The 23,721-nt window shown below is 36.5% G+C and overlaps 1 protein-coding gene across 1 annotated transcript in view; it reads right to left on the bottom strand.

Moving 5' to 3' along the window:
• The window catches only part of LOC309811254 (lengsin), a gene marked incomplete at both ends in the record, with an annotated part of 30,483 nt that extends 7,250 nt beyond the window's left edge, over nucleotides 1–23,233 (bottom strand). The window contains 3 exons of the mRNA XM_082633835.1: nucleotides 5,917–6,114; nucleotides 8,624–8,753; nucleotides 23,204–23,233. Coding sequence (XP_082489961.1) covers nucleotides 5,917–6,114; nucleotides 8,624–8,753; nucleotides 23,204–23,233 — 358 coding nt within the window. The remainder of the gene's footprint in view (nucleotides 1–5,916; nucleotides 6,115–8,623; nucleotides 8,754–23,203) is intronic.
• Nucleotides 23,234–23,721: the final 488 nt, after the last annotated feature.

The following is a 23,721-nucleotide window of genomic DNA, read 5'->3' as shown; positions in this document are numbered from 1 at the left end:
CGCAGTGGTTGAGAATCTGCCTGCCAATACAGGGGACACGGGTTCGAGCCCTGGTCTGGGAGGATCCCACATGCCGCGGAGCGACTGAGTCCGTGAGCTACAACTACTGAGCCTGCGTGTCTGGAGCCTGTGCTCCACAATGGGAGGGGCCGTGATAGTGAGAGGCCCACACACCGCGATGAAGAGTGGCCTCTGCTCGCTGCAACTGGAGAAAGCCCTCACACAGAAACAAGACCCAACACAGCCAAAAATAAATAAATAAATTTTTAAAAAGCTTAAAAAAAAACACGAGAAAAAAAAATGCCTTGGATGTACCCAATTTAAGGAGGCTTAATGAGTGGAGTCATTTGTGATAATTGTTGGCTCGTGGTTTAAAAAAAAAAAAAAAGAGGAAAAGTGCATTTGAGAGTACACTCTGTAATACATTCAGCTTAGGGACGGCTGCCATATTCCTTTCCTTCATCGACCTGGCTGCTCTGAGAGCCGCACTGTTAATGCAGATGTGACCCCACCTTTGGCCACATCACGTTAGCTCAGCAGTATTGGAAAACACGGGTGGCAGAATAACCTGGTATAAAAGCCGTGACAAAAACAAAAACAATAAAAAGTGAGGGTAGGGGGAGCTATTCTTTGAAACAATACATTTTTAATAAATTCAAAGTAGTTATTATAGAGAAGAAAATACCACATTGAAATTCCTTACACTTATCTTGGACATTTATTTTTATATTAATTTTGAAATTATTTATTGTTTGTTTGTTTGGAGTTGGATACTTTCTGGTACTTGGGGTCTGTAAAAAATCTAGCCCCGGGCCAAAGAAGAAGACTGTGAATTAATAAAGTTGAATCAATCAATGATTATACCCACACCCCTAGTCATAGTTGATTGGTGAGAAGAGAGCTCATGACACAGTTCTTTTCTCAGATATTTTGACTTGAGACTAAATAATGGTAAATTCCATTTCTCTTTTATGCCTGAAACTATATAAAACAAAGGTCGCAAACTGTGAAAGAGCCAGTGTAGTCAGCAGATATTTTCTCATTAGCCTTCCCAGTGTTTGGAAATTTTTAAAATTAGTTGACACTTAAATATCAGAAAATTTCATATAAAAATCTTGAGTTCAACCTTCTCTTGAAAAAAGAGAAAGATTTGGCAATACTGGGTGAACATTTCTCTGCAGCAACCATTGGCTGGAACTCTGAGGTGGCCTTCAAATGGGGTATGTATGCATCCTCTAATCCATGGGTTGGCAAATGTTTTCTGTAAATGACCAGATAGTAAATATTCACAGCTTTGCAAGCCATGTGGTCTCTGAGTGAGTAGCACTCACTACTTTCTCACCAGCACACCTCACTCATTGGCATTATCTTTCTGGCCCCTGTGGCATTTGTATTGATAGTCCCTGATGCTTGGAGCCTGCCGACGCTCATGTTCTTCACTTCATGGAGAAATTCATGAAGCCAAACACAGAAAGAGACATTCATGAAGCCACGGAGAAATGCAGACATGAGAGATGGTATGAATTGCCCCCGAGGATGTTGACACCCTAAACCCTGGAACATGTAGAATATGTTAAGCTGCGGGGCAAACAGGACTTTGCAGATGTAGTTAAGTTTATGGACCTTAAAACATGTCTTGTATTATTGTATTGTATTATTGTATTATTGTCTTGTATTATTCAGGTGAGCCCTTAAAAGCAGAGAACTTTCTCCAGCTGTAGGCAGAAAAGAGGTGTGGAAGACGAGGAATTCATAGAAATTCCAAACATGAGAAATATCTGAGGCACTACTGGCTCAGAGATATAGAACCAAAGGCTTCCAGGAGCTAAGGGCCACCCCAGCTGGCAGCCAGCAAGGAAACAGGAACCTCAGTCTTATGACTGCAAGGAACTGGATTCTCCCAACAGTGTGAATGATCTTGGAAGTGTATTGTTTCCTAGAATCTCTAGCTAAGAACTAAGATGGCCAACGCCTTGATTTTGGCCTTGACATACTTGAGCAGAGAAATCAGCTGTGCAAACCTAGACTTCCGATGTACAGAACTGTGAGATAATGAATTGTGTTCTTTTAAAATGCTAAATTTGTTATGGTGTCAACAGAAAATTAATATATAAGGAGCCTGACAGTGTTCACTTTCAGGCTCTGTGGACTTCTTAGGCCCTGTGTGTGGTAAAGAATTTAACCTTGCCCAAAGAGAGCTCTGGCCTTTACCCTTGGCCCTGACTGGTAATCTCTAAGCCCTTAGAATGTCCTGCCTGACAAGAGTGCCTTTGTTTTCCTTGTGTCTCTGGTCACACTAGAGAGTCCAGCAATGTCATTTATTACTGAGTCATGTGGCATCAGCTTGACCCCAGTGGAGCTGGAGACTGAGGTCAGCCGTGTGGCCAGTTGACTGTGGAGCTCCAATAAAGACCTGCACACCAAGACTAAGGTGAGCTTCTCTGGTTGGCAATACTCCGTTTACATTGTCACACACCTTTGCCAAGAAAATAGTGTTTGTCCATGACTTCAGTGGCAGAGGACAAGTGGGAGTTCCATGCTTAGAACTTCCTTGGACTCTTCATCATGAAACCTTTCCTTAATTGAATTTAATCTGTATTTTGTTTTCATTGTAATCAACCATAACCTTGAGGATAATAGCCTTCAGTGAGTTCTTATAGCTAATTATCAAAACTAAGGTTAGTCTTAGGGAACTCCCAGTCTTGAAATTGGTTTCAGAAGTGAGAGTAGCCTGGTAGACACTGTATCTTTAACCTTACACCCTGCTATATTTCTACCTTTCCAAACCTTGTTTGTTCAATCTTTTCATCATGGATTCCTATGTGGAATAAATAATTTTAAAATTAATTTCTATCACTTGGATCCCACAGATTTTTGACCAATACACTCATAGGCCAAAATAGCTATATCACTATTGATAACCCATAAATTTAGAATAAGAGAATTTTTAGTATCTGGTCTTACATTTAGGTCTTTAATTCATTTTGAATTTATTTTTGTGTATGGTGTTGGAGAATGTGCTAATTTCAATCTTTTCCATGTAGCTACCCAGTTTTCCCAGCAACACTTATTGAAGAGACTGTCTTTTCTCCATTGTATATTCTTGCCTCCTTTGTCATAGATTAGGTGACCATAGGTGCATAGCTTTATCTCTGGGGTTTCTATCCTCTTCCATTGATCTATATTTCTGTTTTTGTGCCAGTATCATACTGTTTGATTACTGTAGCTTTGTAGTATAGTCTGAAGTCAGGAAGCCTGATTCTTCCAGCTCCGTTTTTCTTTCTCATGATAGCCTTGGCTATTCAGGGTCTTTTTTGTCTCTATACAATTGTAAAATTTTTTGTCTAATTCTGTGAAAAATGCTACTGGTAATTTGATAGGGATTGCTTTGAATATATAGATTATTTTGGGTACTATAGTCATTTTGACAATATTCTTTCTTCCAATCCAAGAACATGGTATACCTCTTCATCTGTTTGTGTCATCTTCAATTTCTTTCATCAGTATCTTATAGTTTTCTGAGTACAGATCTTTTGCCTCCTTAGGTAGGTTTACTCCTAAGTATTTTATTCTTCTTGATGTAAATGGGATTGTTTCCTTAATTTCTCCTGATCTTTAACTGTTAGTGTATAGGAATGAAAGAGATTTGGGCATATTAATTTTGTAACCTGCAACTTTACTGAATTCATTGATGAACATTTGTAGTTTTCTGGTAGCATCTTTAGGATTTCCTATATATAGTATCATGTCAACTGCAAACAGTGACAATTTTAGTTCTTCATTTCCAGTTTGGATTCCTTTTACCTCTTTTTCTTCTCTGATTGCCATGGCTAAGACTTCCAAAACTATGTTGAAAAACTCTTAGAGGAAAACATAGGCAGAATACTCTCTGACATAAATTGCAGCAAGATATTTTTTGATCCACCTCTGAGAGTGATGAAAATAAAAACAGAAATAAACAAATAGGACCTAATTAAACTTAAAAGCTTTTTCATAGCAAAGGAAACTATAAGCAAAATGAAAAGACAAACCACAGATTGGGAGAAAATATTTGCAAACAAAGCAACCAACAAGGGATTAATCTCCAAAATATACAAACAGCTCATGCAGCTCAATATCAAAAAACAAAATAATCCAATCAAAAATGAGTGGACGATCTAAATAGACATTACTCCAAAGAAGAAATACAGATGACCAAGAGGCACATGAGAAGATGCTTAACATCACTAATTATTAGAGAAATACAACTCAAAACTACAATGAGGTATCACCTCACACCAGTTAAAATGACTATCGTCAAAAAATCTACAAACAATACATGCTGAAGAGGGTGTGGAGAAAAGGGAATCCTCCTGCACTGTTGGTGGGAATGTAAATTGATACAGCCACTATGGAGAACAGTATGGAGATTCCTTTAAATACTAAAAATAAAACCACCATATGACCCAGAAATCCCACTACTGGGTATATAGCCTGAGAGAACCATAATTCAAAAAGAGACATGTACCAGAATGTTCATTGCAGCACTATTTACAATTGCCAGGACATGGAAGCAACCTAAATGTCTATCAACAGATGAATGGATAAAGAAAACGTGGCACATATATACAATGGAATACCACTCAGCCATAAAAAGGAAAGAAATTGAGTTATTTTTAATGAGGTGGATGGACTTAGTCTGTCATACAGAGTGAAATAAGTCAGAAAGAGAAAAACAAATACCATATGCTAATGCACATATATGGAATATTAAAAAAAAAACGGTACTGGCGTACCTACTGGCAGGGTAGAAATAAAGACACAGACATAAAGAATGGACTTGAGAACATGGGTGGGGGGAAGGGGGAAGCTGGGATGAAGTGAGAGAGTAGCACTTACATATGTACACTACCAAATATAAAATCGATGGCTAGTGGGAAACTGCTGCATAGCCCAGGAGATCAGCTCAATGCTTTGTGATGACCTAGAGGGGTGGGATAGGGAGGGTGGGAGGGAGACTCAAGAAGGAGGGGATATGGGGATATATGTATACTTGTACCTGATTCACTTTGTTGTACAACAGAAACTAACACAACATTGTAAAGCAACTATACTCCAATAAAGATATAAAAGATAAAATTAAATTAAAATAGAGCCACCATATGATCCAGAAATCCCACTCCTGAGCATATATCCAGAGAAGACCATAATTCAAAAGGATACATGCACCCCAATGTTCATTGCAACTCTATTTACAATAGCCAGGACAAGGAAGCAACCTAAATGTCCATCAAGAGAGGAATGGTTAAAGAAGATGTGGTACATATATACAATGGAATGTTACTCAGCCATTAAAAAGAACAAAATAAGCCATTTGCAGCCACATGGATGGACCTAGAGTTTGTCATACTGAGGGAAGTATGAAGGGCAGAGAAAGACAAATATCATCTTATATGTGGGATCTTTAAAAAAGGTACAAATGAACCTATTAACAAAACAGAAATTGAGTTACAGATGTAGAAAACAAACTTACATTTACCAAGGGGGAAAGGGGGGAGAGATAAATTAGGATTAACATATACACACTATATATATATAACAGATAACTAATAAGAATCTTCTGTATAACACAATGAATAGTCAACACTCTGTAATGACCTATATGGGAATAGAATCTAAAAAAAATAATAATAATAACAATTTTACTTTTAGAAAAGTCTTGAGAGATCATGCATTGCAACCCTCCCATTTTCCAGATGAGCAGCCTAGTGGGGAAAGAAAACTGTAAAGCATTTTATAAATGACAGGTGTATAAATTATTTCAATTGTTCTGACTTTCAGGCTAGCATCTTCAACCGACAACACAATGTCACTAATTCAAATATAATTTGGGATTAGCAACTAGACCCATATGCCAGTTTGTCCCAGAGTCCTTACCAGTATAGCTGGAGTTTGGGTGAAATTCACCACCAGGAGCGCTAGCTGATGTTTTGAGGGGCAATGGCTTTATCACTATTGTCTGATCTTTGGAGTCCTTGTCATCTTCTGGCAAATGAGATTCAGCAGAGCCAGGTCCCATGACTGGTTTGTTGGTATCCCCCAATTTGTGACACACCACTTGGTTCCTAGTCCTTTCTGTAGAAATAAAGAAAAATGTTAAGGTCTTCTGCCCATTTTTTATTAGGTTGTTTGTTTTCTTGATATGGAGTTTTATGAACTGTTTGTGTATTTTTTATATTAACCTCTTGTTGGTCTCATTGTTTGCAAATATTTTCTCCCATTCCATATGTTGTCTTTTCGTTTTGTTGATGGTTTCCTTTGCTGTGCAAATGCTTTTAAATTTGATTAGGTACCATTTGTTTATTTTTGCTTTTATTTCTTTTGCCTTGGCCTAAAGAAAATATTGACTGGTGTAAGAAAATATTGCTACAATTCATGTCTTTTAGGGGTTTCATGGTGTCATGTCTTATATTTAGGTCTTTAAACCATTTTGAGTTTATTTTTGTATATGGTGTGAGAGAATGTTTTAATTTCATTGATTTACATGCAGCTGTCTAACTTTCCCAACACTGCTTGCTGAAGAGATTGTTTTTTCTCTGTTGTATATTCTTGCCTTCTTTGTCAAATATTAATTGACCTTAAGTGTGTGGATTTATTTCTGGGCTCTTTATTCTGTTCCATTGATCTATATGATGCTTTTGTGCCAATACCATGCTGTTTTGATTACTGTAGCTTTGTAGTATTGTCTGAAATCTGGGTCGGTTATACCTCCAGCTTTGTTCTTTTTCCTCAGGACTGCTTTGGCAGTTCTGGGTCTTTCGTGGTTCCATATAGATATTAAAGATATTTTTTCTAGTTTTGTGAAAAACGTCATAGGTAATTTGATAGAGATCACATTAAATCTGCAGATTGCTGTGGGTAGTATGGCCGTTTTATCAAAATGAAATAGATATTTCTCCAAAGAAGACATACAGATGGCCAACAGGCACATGAAAGGATGCTCAATATCACTAATTATTAGAGCAATGCAAATCAAAATCAAAATGAGGTATCACTTCACACCAGTCAGAATGGTTATCACCATAAAGTCTACAAATAACTGCTAGATTAAAAAAAGGGAACCCTCCTACACCTTTGGTGGAAATGTAAATGGGTGTAGCCACTATGGAAAGCAGTATGGAGGTTCCTTAAAAAACTAAAAATAGAGATACCATATGTTCCAGCAATCCCACTCCTGGGCATATATCCAGAAAAGATGAAAACTCTAATTCGAAAAGATACATGTACCCCGATATTCATAGCAGCACTATTTACAATAGCCAAAACATTGGAACAACCCAAGTGTCCATAAACTGATGATTGGTTTAAGAAGGTGTGGTATGTGTGGTATGTATATATATATACATATATATATACATATATATGTATATGTATATGTATATATATATACATACAATGGAATATTACTCAGCCCCCAAAATGAAATATTGCTATTTGCAGCAACATGGATGGACCTAGAGATTATCATACTGGGTGAAATAAGTCAAACAGAGAAAGAGAAATATATGATAATCACTTATATGTGGAATCTAAAAAAGTAAGACAAATCTATATGCAAAACAGAAATGGACTTACAATTTCTGTAGTAGATTTAATGGTTTTCATAGAAACAAACTTATGGTTACCAAAGGGGAAAGGGAGAGTGGGGAGGGAAAAAATTAGGAGTATGAGATTGACAGATACACATCACTATATATAAAATACATAAAAAACAAGGATTTACTGTATAACACAGGGAACAATATTCAATATCTTGTAGTAACCTATAATGGAAAATAATCTGAAAAAATTTATATAACTGAATCACTTTGCTGTACACCTGAAACTAACACAATATTATAAATCAACTATATGTCAATTTAAAAAAAGAAAGAAACATGTTTAAAAATGTTGGTACTGTTTTCAACTGTCTTTCAATATGATGTAAAGAGGAATACTTGAGAAAATAATTTATTCCTAGGCAATGACATACCAAATAAGGGGCAGTGGGAGTAGTTCACCCTGGTTTTAAGCCATATGGGGTTGCATTTTCTGTAGAGAACTTTAAAACAATAATAAAGTTTACAAAAGTCTAACTGCATTTTATTGTTGCCATGCACTGGCCATTTGTACTGCCCCTGCCTTGGAACACAACTCTTCCTAGAATTCAGACTGTTGTCCAAATCAACTCCTAGTTTCAGCACTGTTTCAAATCCATTGGAGTCTAGTTGGATTTCCAACATGTGTTATGAAAACTTAATCCACATATTTATTGTGGCCTCTCTCAGTAATGATCTTTGTATTCATTTCTCAGAGCAGAAATATGCTTCTCTTCTTACTCATATGTTCCTTCTGTTCTGTACTCTTTTGTTCACACTACTATTTTCCTAGTTCTACTCCCTTTAAATTCTAAATATTTTTATTAGTTTTATATATTTATACTGCAAGCCTATATTTTCCTTCTTTTATGTTGCCTATGTAGGAATAAATTTTCTTTCTTTCTTTGCTTCTCCCATAGAAGAGAAGAAAAATGTTTTATGAAGAAGAGACCAAATAGAGATTGTCTTTGACTACATATTCTTGAGGGATCATAGGAGCAAGATACCTTTTGAGTTGTCTATATCAACTTCTCCTATTTCAGTTGAAAACATATGTAGTTTAGTGACTTCTTTTCTTGTCTTTCTTAAGTTACTCATCCTGCTGGCTTTAGTCTCATTACCTTCATCTCTGGTGTCCTGTAATAATTAATAAACAAAAAGTCAAATAACAGAGCATGCATACAATGAGATTTGGAGGTCAAGAAAGAATGATGATATAAAAATGACTCTATGAGACTTTAAAAACAAGGTAAATTTTGCTGTTTCCACATCCACTTGAATAATTCAAAATTAAGAGGCTCAACATTTTGCTGACAGGATGGATTTTCTGTATCTCTTTTTATATGTGGTACAAAATAATATCATCAAATAAATTAAAATCTTGCCCAACTAGTCAAGATTTTCTATATCTTTTACTCTGGGATATTTTGCATTATTTATTCTTAAGTAATTTTACCAAACTCATTTTAGCTTTAAAAATCCCTCTTTTATAATTTCTCTCTCTCTTTTTTTAGGATCTCTAATGTTTTTGACCAGAGACATAAGTATTATACCTAAGGAATTAGATTCTCCTCTTCTTACCTTCATCCTAATTGCATCAATATTTACTTCAAAAAAAGTACATGCTTTCATAAAATTCTATTTTGTGACTGTATTTTATGTGTGTGAAACAATATCATGCTCAAACTGTTTTATAGCTTGGGAAAACCTAAAGAAAAACATATTAAAACAAAATAACCTAACTTCAACACTCTAGTTATAATCTTTGACAGGATCCCTTGACAGAGCTGTCAAGGGCAATTCCCCACGGGGAGCTGGACAGTGAGGCAGGGGCTGGGGATGGAGAGCTCTGGTGTCTCTGCCCCATCAGCGGACAGAATCATCCCTGCAGTCCTGAGTCACAACTGAAATAAATAAGATTTTTTTTAAATAAAAAGCTGACATTGATTTTTTTCATTTATCCACTTTTATTTTTAATTCACTGAAATAATTTTTAAAAGAATCAATTATTTTCTACTCAAATGGCTTGATATTTTATGCACAGCATAATGTACTAACTACAGATTCTATTTTAAGTTTTGTGTAGGTGTCATTACTTCTACCAAGTCAACTTTTCTGATTTTTTTAATGAAGTGTAATTGACTTAAAATATTATATTAGTTTCAGGTGTACAATATTAAATATTTTTATAGAGTATACTCCATACAAAGTTATTATAAAATATTGACTATATTCCTTGTGCTACACGTTATATCTTTGTAACTTATTTATTATCTACCTAGTAGTTTGTATCTCTTGATCATCTACTGCTATTTTGCCCATCCCTCCCCACACCTCTCACCTTTGGTAGTTTGTTCTCTGTATCTGTAAGTCTGTTTTTGTTTTGTTATATTTGTTCATTTTTTTAAATTCCACATATAAGTGAAAATATACAGTACTTGTCTTTCTCTGTCTGACTTATTTCACTAAGGATAATATGGCATATATATATATATATATAATGGAATATTATTCAGACATAAAAAATGAAGTTTTGCCATTTGCAACGACTTGGATGAACCTGGAAGGAATTATGCTGACACTGGTACTTTTAATGTTTTTTTTTTTTTACAAACTCCTCATTGTGGTTTGAGGTGAGAGGGTCAAGGTCAAAAACTATATTCTAAAATGTTTCGAGCTATTTTCTTTTTGAAGAGCTATTTCTGAAGTTTCCGTCCCTGGAGGCAAGTTATAAATACATGTCCAGAGTGGTTGCTGGGGAACAGCTGTACCATTTGTCAATTAAATCAATTCAATCTCTGAAGACTAAAAGAAGAAACATGAATTTAACTGTTTTGTGTCTACATGTAGTTATGATACATTGTTCTTTTTGTTACCATGTTTTTGAAAAAGATATATTTCATAGGATAAAGTCTTTGTGTGATTTTTTTTCAAGGAACTAATATTTATTAAGCACTTAATGTATACTAAATACCAACATTATACTTTAAATTTTTAAAATTTTATTATGATAAGAACACTTAACATGAGATCTAGCCTTTTAAATTTTGAAGCAATTTTTAAGTTGGCCATAGTGTTTTTTCTTTTTTTTAACATCTTGTGTGATTTTAAATTTCACTTTTTAGAAAATTGTGGTCTTTCACTACAGATAATCTTATATTTGGATCATGTGATGTTTACTGTTATAGTCATTTATTTTTTTCTAGTAGTTTATAATTTTATTCAAATATTTGTGTAAATTTTCCCTATGCACTTTGGATAGGATTCTGACAGTGACATACTAGACTTATTGTATATATTCACAATTTCTAAGATTGCATTGCCAGAAATATACATTATATAGTTGTAATTTTGGTAAATGTTTTTGCATATTCATGTCTCTGGTTATTTTTAAGAAGTCTTCTTTAGAAAATGACGTATTAGTCCAGTTACACAAATTTCAAAGGAAACTGAGCAGACTAATGTTTGTGTTAGTTTGATTCATTAGGGATCCTCTCATACACAGATTGATGGAATCAAATGAAACAAATTTTAAGATTTCTTCCAGCTTCGAACTCTAACTGCAACCAAATAACAATGTGCTACAATTGAGCACTCTGTCAGGCACATTTCTTCAGCATAACCCTCAAGATGTTAGAATCTCCATCCTACAAATGAGAAAAGTGAGATCCTGAGTAACTTGCCCAAGGCCACAAAAGTGAATGGAAAGTAGAGAGTATTGATGCAAACAGGTCCTCTGGTTTCCAAAATGCCATTCTGCTTCCTAAATTTCAGAGACTCAAACCCAGAGAATGTTTATTTTAGTAATTTTCACCTGCCTTGATATAAACCAGACCAAAAGGGGAAGTTTATTAAGAGAAAAACAAGGACAATTTATCGAGTTCCTAAACTGAGAATTTCACCAATAAGAACCCTAGAACTAAGTCATAGTATGTGCCTCTGACTCCAAAATAGATGTTCAATTATTTTTTCAAATGAAGAATACATTTAGTTCAGTCCTTTGATTTTCCTTTATATACTAAAATGATCATTTCTATAATAGCTCAAAGAAATTTAGTGGATCCCTGATTTACCTCACCTCCAATAAGTATTTTTGTTCTCTTTAATCTCTTAACTACATTTAGTTACAATGTGAATGATGTTTCAGTAAAAAAAAAAAATCTACTAGTCAAGATTCATGTGATTTGAGTCCTAATTCTGACTTTTCCACTAAGTAGCAAGTCCTCTGGAGCCTTGGTATTTTCATCTGTAAACACTGCTGTAAGTACAATTCCCCAAAGTATATTAACATTTTACAAGTATTTTTATAACCAAACAATATGTTATATCTTATTTAATACTCAAAACTTTCAGGGAACATTTATTATCACCTATGTTTTGCCAAGGCAGAAACAGGTTCACCAGGATTAAATGATTTGTTCAAGGTCATATAACTGCCAAGGAAGAATGGGAATTATCTGAGGAGCTTCCCACATCACCATAGCAGACAGCTGAACTAAATGAAATTCCACTTCTATATTATAGGATTATAAAAATTGTAAAAATTTGTTCACTCAACTCCCTCAGTTACATATTCTTCTATAATTATATTGTGTTTTAATAACTGTTTCCAGAATAAGGGTTAAAAACATCTTAAGTCACTATCAGCTTAAAGTTCATCAGTCCAAACAATGAGGACTATGGGTAAGGTAAAATCAAAGACATAAGAATAAATAAAACATGGTCCCTTTCATAAAGAATCTTACAATCTAGTATAGGTGATAAAGTGTTGTTATTGAAGTTGAAGGCTCCCATGTTACAAAGAAAGAGATAGTTAGGCTACCCTAGTTCAGAGGCAGCAAACTCAATGCTGAACTGGTAACAGAGACACAGTGGGCTGTATGGTGAGCACCAGAGCTGACATCCATCCAAGGAAAGAACAAATGTGTGGGTCTAGCGAATAGTTGCCACGACAAAATGTGGCCCTAGTGATGCCAGTTTTCCAAATTTCCAAGGAATGCCAGAAATCTGGATTTTCATTTGAAATTGTATGATTTTTTAAATGTTGACAATCAATTTAAAGTATAAAGTAGTAGTAAAGAAGAAAAGAAAGATACTCAATTCCCATATAGCCAGATCTCAAAAAGACTGGAATGTTGTTCAGAATATTCAGCAGTGCTAGAGGCCCCGGGCACAATGATAGCAGCAGAGACGACCTATCTTTTCCCCAGCAGTGGTGGCTAGTACAGATGGTCAAGATATTTAACCATTAGTACAGATAATAAAAATAACAAATACTTTTATTTTACCTACTATGTGTCAGCTCTCTTCTAAATGCTCTGCGTTTCATCTCAGAACAACCACTTGAGATAGATACATTGTCATCTCCATTTTAGAGATGAGTAAAACTGAGTCAAAGAAAGACTAATTAGCCCACACATCTTGTAAATGGTAGAGCTAGGACTCGAACCCAGGTAATTGGCTCCAGAGCACAAGTGCTTAACGCATTGTTAATGAATACAGTCAGTCAGAGTGCCCCAGAATCATTGCTGGGGTGCTGGGAAGCCAGAACAGGATTCTAGAGGGTCCCTGCAGGACCAGGTGTTAACTCTATAGTAGATGGTTTATGGAGAGGTCTAAGGGCCCCAGGGAAACAGTAGGAGAGCTAGAGAAGTTCAGAGAGTTGGGGTACCTTCAAGGGACTATTGTCAGCAGCTGTTTGCCAACCAGTTTAGAAATGTTTATCAAGTAGTTGACATTACGGGTGCAGCCGACAAATTCCCTGGTTACACCGTTAAGTCGGACAAGCAGTGCCTGATGCGTAGTACTAAATAGATGTTAGTCATGATTATCTTTACCCAGGCACCATGCATTACTGAGGATCTCTGCTTCAAAGATACCTCTTTCTAGGCTACCTCATGGGCCCTTAACTCATGAGAGATGACTCCTATTCAGTCAGGCTCTAATCCCTTCCTTTTCTAAGCATCTCTAGACTCTGAACACAGTAAGCTAGTGGAACGTCTCAGAGAGGTGAGGGTATGTCAAGTAGTCTGAGGGTTCTCAGTGGGGAGCCAACATACTCATGCTTGTAATCTACAGCACTGCTATTAAACAGGCAGATTGTTTTATAAATAGGGTCTTCAGAGAGTCTTCAGGGAAACTAGGCCAAGCTTAAACAGCAGAGGGGACACTTGAACTAAAGATAGAAAGAAGTCAATAAACGAAGCTGGAAAAACCATGAGCATAAACACGGATATGTGTGAACATGAAAATCTAATTTATGCTTAATTTGGACAGTCTCAAAATTCTACTACAACAGGTTGACTCTGATTTCTTTTGATATTTCCACCAAAGAAGCTTTTCACACTTCAGATAATTTTCTACTATCATTCTATCAGATGACTTCAGTTCATACACAGGAATGGTCTTTAAAGAATATTTCATATTACAAGATATTTTCATAATTCATGTTTTTCTCATCACAGCATTTCCTTTGAAAATTGTTCATATGGCTTAATATGTTTGTCATTTTGCATTTCCACTCAGTGGCTGATCAAGTTAACTAAAATATTTAACCTAAAGGGGTACTGCCAAGCATTAAATTTAGGCATAATTTAACCTAATAAGTTTCTTTCCAATAAAGTAACCAGTGTTATTTAGATTCTAGATATCACTGATTCTGTTCATTTACTTTTTTTTTTTTTTTTTTGTGGTACGCGGGCCTCTCACTGTTGTGGCCTCTCCCATTGCGGAACACAGGCTTCGGACGTGCAGGCTCAGCGGCCATGGCTTACGGGCCTAGCCGCCCCGTGGCATGTGGGATCTTCCTGGACCGGGGCAGGAACCCGTGTTCCCTGCATCGGCAGGCGGACTCTCAACCACTGCACCACCAGGGAATCCCCTGTTGATTTACTTTTAATTTTCTCTGTTACCTTTTCAATGTCAATACTTTAAAAATCCCTGTTTTAACCCCTGTATACTGGCTATAGTCTGTGGTATAATTATTAACTCATTTACCATACACTCTGATTTTGTTGATGAGGGGAGATGCATGAAACAGCCAGCAAGAAAAAAAATAAATAAATCCCACATCCCTACATCAAGTTTCTTTTTGTTTTTTTTGTTTCTTTTTTTAATTTTTCTTTTTGTTTTTGTATTTGCTTGCTTGCTTTTTCATGTACCTCCCCTCATTAATAAAATCAGAGTTTGGGGTTGACATGTACACACTGTTATATTTAAAATGGATAACCAACAAGGACCTACTGTACAGCACAGGAGGAAAAAAGCCACGTCAAGTTTTAACATGTGTTAGAAATAATGTTAAAAAGGATCAGTGATTATCAAATTTAAAAGAATATATCAAAGAGAAAAGAATTTCAGTTTCCTTAAAATGTATTCTTCAAAGAAAGGGGGAAGAAATGTGTTCAAAATATTTGTAGAAAAGATATTTCAAAGAACACATTCTAAACTAACATCAACTTATCTAAAAATATCCATACCTATTAAACACTTTTCCTACTTCTGGCAACTTGGTCTAAGAAAATAATTCAAAATATGTAAAGTGATATGCATGTCCAGTGCCATCTTTGTTATAATAGTGAAAACTTGAAAGCAGCATAAAGTAGGAAGAGTTAAATACAGTGTGGTAATTCTGTTCAATAATTCCCCATTTAAAAGTAAGTGCTTCCATGGGGCTTCCCTGGTGGCGTGGTGGTTGAGAGTCCGCCTGCCGATGCAGGGGACACGGGTTCGTGCCCCGGTCCAGGAAGATCCCACATGCCATGGAGCGGCTGGACCCGTGAGCCATGGCTGCTGAGCCTGAGCGTCTGGAGCCTGTGCTCCGCAACCAGAGAGGCCACGACAGTGAGAGGCCCGCATACTGCAAAAAAAAAAAAAAAAAAAAAAAAAAGAAAGAAAAAGTAAGTGCTTCCATTTCCCACATTTTTCTTAGATTACCACAGTCATTACTGACTTCCTCCTTACCTTCAGTGTTATCATTCTCCTACCCATCCTCCAGACTTCTGCCCATATCACTTCTCTAAATCACAATTTTGTCTTGCTATTTCTCTGCTTAGGATACTTCCACAGTTTCCCATCTCCTTCAGGAAAAATTCAAATTAGTATTATCTGAGGCCCTGCATAACCCAGGCTTACCAATCTTTCCAAACCCTAAGGCAATGATTAGTTTAGCCAAAGTATCATGATTCCTTAAGTGCCATGTATATATTTAGGTGCCCCTTCTAGAATTAAGAACTTCTGCAGCCATAAACCAAGGAACTACTTAGACCTCCCAATTTCCACTTGGGCAATCTAGGGTAGAGATTACAGTGATCTGAACTAGGATAATGGCTGTGGAGATGAGGCAAAAAATGAGTATACTACAGATATATTTGGGAGGTAGATTTGGCAGGTCAGTGACTGACTGGATATAGGAAATAAAGTAGACAGAAAGATTCAAGATAGCAGTAAGGTTTCTGACCAGGAAACCCAAATGAGGAGGAGACCTGAGAGGAGAGTTTCTGGGTTCTATTTTGGGTATAAAGAATATAAGATAAGTGTATCATCTGGAGGTACCCAGCAAATATTAGCCATATGGGTCAGAACTCAAAAGATGAAACAAAAGGAAAAAAACAAAGGCCTGACAGTGGTTGGAATTATTAAGGAAAAAAGAGCAGAGACTGAAAAAAATAAGGACTAAGATAAAAATGAGAACAACAGTATTTAATGATTAAACATAGAAATTGAATCCCCGACAGCAGTCAGAGAACAAAGGATGAGAATGTGAAAGAAAAAAACTGCGACAGGATGGCTTCACTGACATAAAAAAGATAAAAGCTATATTTAAAAAAGGGAGCACCAATAAGCCATGCTACTGAAATGATAAATAAAGTTAGTATTAAAACTTGCCCATTGTTTTTTGCAACCAGGTCACTGGAGGCCTTGGTAAGAGCAGTTTCAGTGAAAAAATGTGAGCAGCAGCCAGACTGCAGTAAACTGAGGAGGACTGAGAAGTGCTCAGTCCTGGGTCCACACACAATAAGTGCACCAGAGATGTCCACCACCATCGAGTGGAGACAGGCAGGACATACAACTCAAAATACAAGAGAAGAAGACAGACAGCATGGCCACTGGGAGAGTGCATAGGGGTCCAAGAAAAGCTTATGTTGCTTTTAGGAAGAAAAGTCTTACATGAATTGTATTTAAATATTGATGAAAGGAGTCTATAAAGAAGGGGATGTTGAAGAAAGGAGAAAAAGGATAAAGCGAGATCCCTGAAAGGGCAAAAAGTATGGAAACTAGAGTTGAAATGAAGGAATAACTTTATTTATTTATTTTATTTATTTATTTTTTTGTGGTACGCGGGCTTCTCACTGCTGTGGCCTCTCCCGTTGCGGAGCACAGGCTCCAGATGCGCAGGCTCAGCGGCCATGGCTCACTGGCCCAGCCGCTCCGCGGCATGTGGGATCTTCCCAGACCAGGGCACAAACCCGCGTCCCCTGCATCGGCAGGCGGACTCGCAACCACTGCGCCACCAGGGAAGCCCAGGAATAACTTTAATATATCTCCTTCCATAAGAGGAAGTAAAGAAGATAGAAGAGAGAAGGTTAGAGGAGGGGAGAAGAGGAAAAATCTGGAGGAAGAGGAGAATTAGGAGTAGGAGAGAAAGAAGGGAATCCTCAACGTTTAATGAGTGCTTTTTAGATGACATAACTGTACCTCAGTAAGATTAATTGCACCTAATGAGTGGCAGATTATGAATTTAAAACTAATTTTAAACTTTGATCTTTCTTATCCATTCTGGGTGTGCTCAGACAGTAAGTATATGGAAAACTAAAGGCTTAAGAAGAATGGAAGTGGTTTGACATAGACATAGCAGAGAACGAGAAAAAGCCAACTCAGGAAACAATAATGTCTAGTGTCTAAAAGAACTGAAGACTTTAAAGTTTTAGTGGCACCAATCTTCACAGGTAAATTCTTTTTCTCCAGCAAAGCTCTGTTGAGGTTGTGAAAAACACAGGGTTGAGGTTTTGTGATGATACAAACTCAGGAAGACAATGACAAAAATAAGTTGAAGATATTGGCAAGTAAGAGGCTAAAATAATGAGACATGAAATCCAAGACAGATGGCATAGGAAGTGAAATCAGGAAAGACTGACACAGAGAACCTAATCAAAGGATTGGAGAGTCCTAGAAGGGGCCATTTTAGATATACCCTTGAGCTTAATATATTGACTAGAATAAGATGGAAATTGATTAAGTATTTTCTAATAAATGAATGAATGAATGGCAACCAAGGTGTACACACGGCCAGAAGGGACATTTGATTCAGATCTCTCCTTCATAAATAATACTAAATGAGATTTCTTTGAATGTCCAACAGGACCTGATAGTAATCCAATAGGTTGACATAATCAAAACAGCTTTCCTAGATAAAATATTATGTGGAATCCTTCAAAGTTTTCTCGAGAAGGGCTTAGAGAAAGAGAAGCTTCTGCTGGTGACAAGCTGCTCCACAACTTTGTCCTCTCTCCCCACTAATTTCACCTTTCCTTCGGGGTTTTTTTCACCGTCTTTATCCTCAAAATGACACCTTGTCTCCAGGGTTATGATTACTCCCTTTAAAATATAGAACCTTATTTCCAATGCTTCCTTATAGCATAGCTGAAACATGCTAATATTTCAAATGAATGTTCTAACATTAAAGAACTATATGAAATAAAATAAAGAAAACTCAGAAACATTAAAGAAAACCAAAATATTCACTTTCTGTAGTCCTGGCAGTTAACTACGTTTGTATACTCTGATCTGTTCCATGTCTTATTTAAAACGTTGGTCAAATTATTATCCTTTTAAGTTGTCTGGCTCCCCAGATAAATAAACATCATTTGGAGTTTATTTTAAAACTTAAGGGATTTCCCTGGCTGTCCAGTGGTTAAGAATCTGAGCTTCCACTGCAGGGGACACAGGTTCGATAACTGGTGGGGGAACTAAGATCCCACATGGCAATAAATAATTAAATAGAAAAAGAAAAACATCAACACCTCTTTATGTCCTAGTGAGTAATTCACTCCTTCCACCAAGCTGTTTCTGCAAAGTCATTTTAGTCTTACACTAAATTAGAGAGTCCCTGAGATCATTATGCACAAGGACACAACTTATAGAAAATAAGATATTCTTACAAAGACAATATCCACATATCTACTTATTCTAAAAACTAGACCTTCATCTTTACATTTTAAAGAATTTTCATCCTTAAACTGTGTTGCATTTTAGGAGCCTTCATCTGAATACATGAAAAGCAATAAGAAATTTCAGTCTTTTTTTTAAACTTCACATTCCAACCTGAGTGCCATCTCTATCCTTTGAAGTGAAACTGTGCATCGATGAAAAATACAAATAAATTTTTTTGAAGTTACAGAGAATCCAAATTTTACTTAATATAATGGGCTAAAATGGGATGGGCTATTTGGAAAAGTGTCAAGCTTCTTGTCCTCAAGCTCATTCGTGGAGAGGTTAGAGAGTCAAATGTCAGAGATGACCCAGATCATTTCCAGTTCTACCACCATAGATGCTCACCACATTTGCAATAAAATAACCTATATACTAGTTAGCAGATTAGGTGGAACATAATATATATCCACATCCGCCCAAGAATTATAGAGAAACTATCATTATAAAAAGCCTCTGTGTGAAGCAATTGTCACAGTGTAAACGATATGGCTGCTCCTCAAATGAAGAGTTGGGATCTTGCTTCCATTCCCAGCAAGATGGCAAATAAGCAACATCAGCACCAAGCCCAGAGCAAATTGCAGCTTCGGGGGCAAAGCAAAATCTGCAACAGTACATTCTATACAAGAAAAAAAAAAAGCCTAATCAATAGTTTCAGAGAAGGGAAAAAATGCTCTTATAAAGGTCTAACACCATGTTATTTTTATAACATGAAACTAAATAACAAAGGAAGCAGAAATAATAAAGGAAGCAAAACGTTCAGTCAATTCTCTGGGCTTGGTGCTGGTATACCAGTCTTACTTTGCTTTTTCATAGTGAACCAAAAAAGAAATCTCCACGTTTTCCAGAGAAATTAAGATTTTCACTTAAAAATATATTTATCTGTGTAGGTTGGATCAAAGTAATTTTTGAAGGCTTTGTGGATGGACAGAAAAGCAACAAATATACTTCAATAGTAAGAAAAGACTTGTAGAAATTTTTAATGCACATTTAGCATATAATATAATACATATAATATTTATGATAATGGATTCTTGTAATACAGTTGAAATAAGATCCAAGAATATTATAGAACTGTTGGTGAAAATACCAACTGATAGGCTGCAGTAGATAAAAATACTGGGTCTCATCAAAAATATTTTAAACATGACAGGAGAAGGCATTCTATCTTTTTAGAAATATGATGTGCCTATAACTAGAATACTAAATATAGTTCTCATCACTATACCTTAGGAAAGACTTAATGGGCTAGAAGTGAATAGATGTGTGTTTATATAAAAGTATACCACATATAATTTTTTCATTATGACATAGAAAAGCAAATGAAGTTCTACCATGTAAAGAAAAAGTGTAAAACTCTTTAAGGCTGTAAAAATGAAAACTTAGGGAAGATATTACTAATCAGTCTAAAATATACTAAAGTATGTATGATAACTAATTCCTGTTTCATGAGTGCTCACTGTGTTGTAAGCTCTATTCTAAGCACTTTGCATGTATTAAGACATTTAATCCCTCCACAACACCTCTTCCATTTGGTAATATTAATGCCCAAATGAAGCACAGAGAAGTCCAATAATTTGCCCCATGTGACACCGATAGTAAGTAATAGAGCTGAGATTAAAACACAGACATTTTGGCTTCAGGGAATGTACTCTTAGCCACTGCATGTGAAACACAAACCTAATTTTTAACATTGAGAGAGGCACTTAATGAACTGGAAGGAGGTACACTTGAGGCAAATGAAAATAGGTATAAAATGAAATAAAAACCTTGAAATCTGAAGACAAGACTTTGAATCCTAAAAGACAAAACACATTTAAAATATAAAAATAGAATCAAGAAGTCTTTATAAACTTGCACACAGTACCATAGAGCAGGAAAAGTAGGGTAAGTTGGGGTAGGTGAATCTCTAGCCTTGAGTGCGACCTCAGTCAGTTACAGCCTCCCCCGGTGCCACGCTTGCTGCTGACACATACAGAGGCTGCAGAGGATGAGAAGCCTCTGGTCTCACCCCAGCTGGCACCCATTTCTCTTCCACATTTCAATGTGGAAGGCTCAGACTTTTGTGTCCACCTGGGTGGATGTTTTCTCTATTGAGCCATAAGCATCTACAGGGCAGAGAGGAGATCTTACCCAGGTCTCTTGGCATATCACGCAACTCAGTGCCTCACTCAGGTTTTTGATAGATAGATTTTAATTTTGATAACTTGATGTGCTGCTATTTTCCTCAATTTCACAATGTCATACATGCATAGGGTGTATTTTGAGGAATAAGAATGTGTTTTTGATCTATATTCTTTTCACCACTGATAAGAATTTGGCTGAACGCATGACTTCATGACATTGGAATAGGGAATGTCAGTAAAACATTCTTTAGGGACATACCATATCTAAGGTTAATAACAGTTCATTTTTACTAAAGATTCTGACACCCTCCTGAATCCATCGGGTCTTTGTTAACCTCGTGCTGCTGCTGCTTACTTTACCAGAGTGTCTGGTACAGCATACAATCACTGTCCTTTTCTAGACATCAGTTAACAGGAAAAGGATATCACACACCATCTCCCTCGCTCCTCCCATATTCATTCTCTCTCTGAAATATGACCCTAGGCAGGAAAGCACAGAGGAGGTTACTCAATGAAGAGTTGGGTCAAGTGGACACCAAGACTCACCTTTACTACATCTACTACATCTATTAAATATAATGTCCATCCCAGTTACAAAGGAACTTTTTCCAAAAAGGCAGAATATATCTTTTGTTGTAAAAATTGTGTACTTTAAAATCATATTGTTGGTTTTTGTATTCTCCTAAGAGTGAACTATCAACATTTGGTCTAGACTGGTTTTGGGGAGAGTGTGACTCATATATTTTCACAAAATCTGGGTCACCTGGAATCCTTAAAATTGTGGAAGGTGGGGGAGAAAACACAGTTCTGCCATGGGCTCAGGAGTAGTAAAACCTAATCCAAGAAGAAATTAAATAGTTAGAAATCAAAATTTCAAAAAGCTATTATGTGTATACTAATCACTTTCTTTCTCTAAGCCATCATTTGCAGCTACAAGTTTACTTTCAGACTAATTTGTTCTCTTACACATGTCTATCATTTGATGCCTCTGACAATGACAGGACACTACTTGATAAGCCACAGCCACTCCGCAGTGGGTCCCTTCTTCACACAGTGTAACCCGGTTCCCTTGTGGAAAGTACTTGTCTCCATCCCAAAGCACACTGCTTATGCTCATTATACACAGCAGTTACCTTATTTTTCCTCAGGTGTTTTTTTTTTTAAATAAATAAATTTATTTATTTATTTATTTTTGGCTGCGTTGGTTCTTTGTTGCTGCGTGCAGGCTTTCTCTAGTTGCGGCGAGCGGTGTCTACTCTTCGCTGTGGTGCAGGGGCTTCTCACTGCGGTGGGCTCTCTCGCTGTGGAGCATGGACTCCAGGCACACAGGCCTCAGTAGCTGTGGCACGCAGGCTCAGTAGTTGTGGCACATGGGCCTAGTTGCTCCACGGCATGTGGGATCCTCCCGGACCAGGGCTCGAACTGATGTCCCCTGCATCGGCAGGTGGAGTCTCAACCACTGTGCCACCAGGGAAGTCCTGCTTCCTTAGGTTTTTAGCTGTCTTCCCCACTAAATGGAGGAGTCTATTCTCATTTGCCACTATTTCAAACACAGTGCATTGGTCTACCACAGTGCCTCACACAGAGTAGGCATGCTTCTTACACTGTATCTTCTTAACTTCAACCAATGAAAACCTACATACTCCCAGACTTGACCACAACATACCTCCCAGTCTACATTCTAGACTTTCAGAATGGTCTGTGAGAATAACAGGAGTCACAGCTGGGTACATACACATTAAGAAGTAATGAGAAATGCTACATGTTAACAACTGTGTTGTTTAAATATATTCTAAAACAGATGAGTGGCTATCACTATTTAAAATGACATGCATTTCAAATACAATTTGAAAATGGCTTCTTACCTTTAGTCATTTAAACTCAAAGCATTTTTGTCTGAATGAAACAAAAACTTTGAGAAAACAAAGATTGTTCTCTCAATAACAACCAAAATAGGCATAAAAATTTTTATATCATACTTATGCTTCAAACTCAGTGCCTAATGAAGTTATTTTAAATGATTCATCAAACTAAATATGCTTTCCTAATGCTAATTCTGAATTTAGTTTTTATTACATTTATAAACTCAATGTGTAGTAGAGAGTTTCTTCATAAACTTCCCCAGTGTAGACATAAAACTAGTGTAATCACATTGTCCTTATTCATTCTGGCACTCAAACAGTTGACATAGAATAATAAAAAGCCTTGCTGTCAGTATTTTGATAAATAACATGTTAATTATTAACTTCATACCTCCTTCAGAAGGTCCCCTTCATCATTCATCTCACACATTTTTACGTAAGTTGGCTTTGGAAACCACAGTATCCCCAACAAATGCATTCAACATGCATTTATATGTATACCCAAAACAAACACTGCAGATGATGAATTGCATAGAGGCTCTTTCCAGAGGGGTCTGACAGGTAACAAAAGATAAGCACCAGACTGATGTGTCATGCCCAAGGCACAATACACTAGAAATGTACTAGAAAAGTCTAATGACGAATGTTCATTTATGCCTGACTCCTTACAAACAAAGGATATACAAAGCTTAAAACTGGGTTGCTCAACATTTTCTGCAACATACTGGTTTTGTTATATAACAGTTGTATTCTGGAATGAAATCTATTGTTAGACTGAGATAATGAAATATTTATTTGACAACTATGCTACCGAAGTCCACAGACAAAAACACAATTGGAAAAACACGCCTGTAAGTGACCCAGATTTTTACTGATGGCAAAGATCTACTTATTTGTAATTTCTATTTT

Source organism: Mesoplodon mirus (assembly GCF_964341445.2).
Source record: "Mesoplodon mirus genome assembly, chromosome: 10".
Taxonomy (NCBI): domain Eukaryota; kingdom Metazoa; phylum Chordata; class Mammalia; order Artiodactyla; family Ziphiidae; genus Mesoplodon; species Mesoplodon mirus.
Note: the sequence above shows the minus strand (reverse complement) of the source record. Positions and strands in the feature narration are given on the sequence as shown.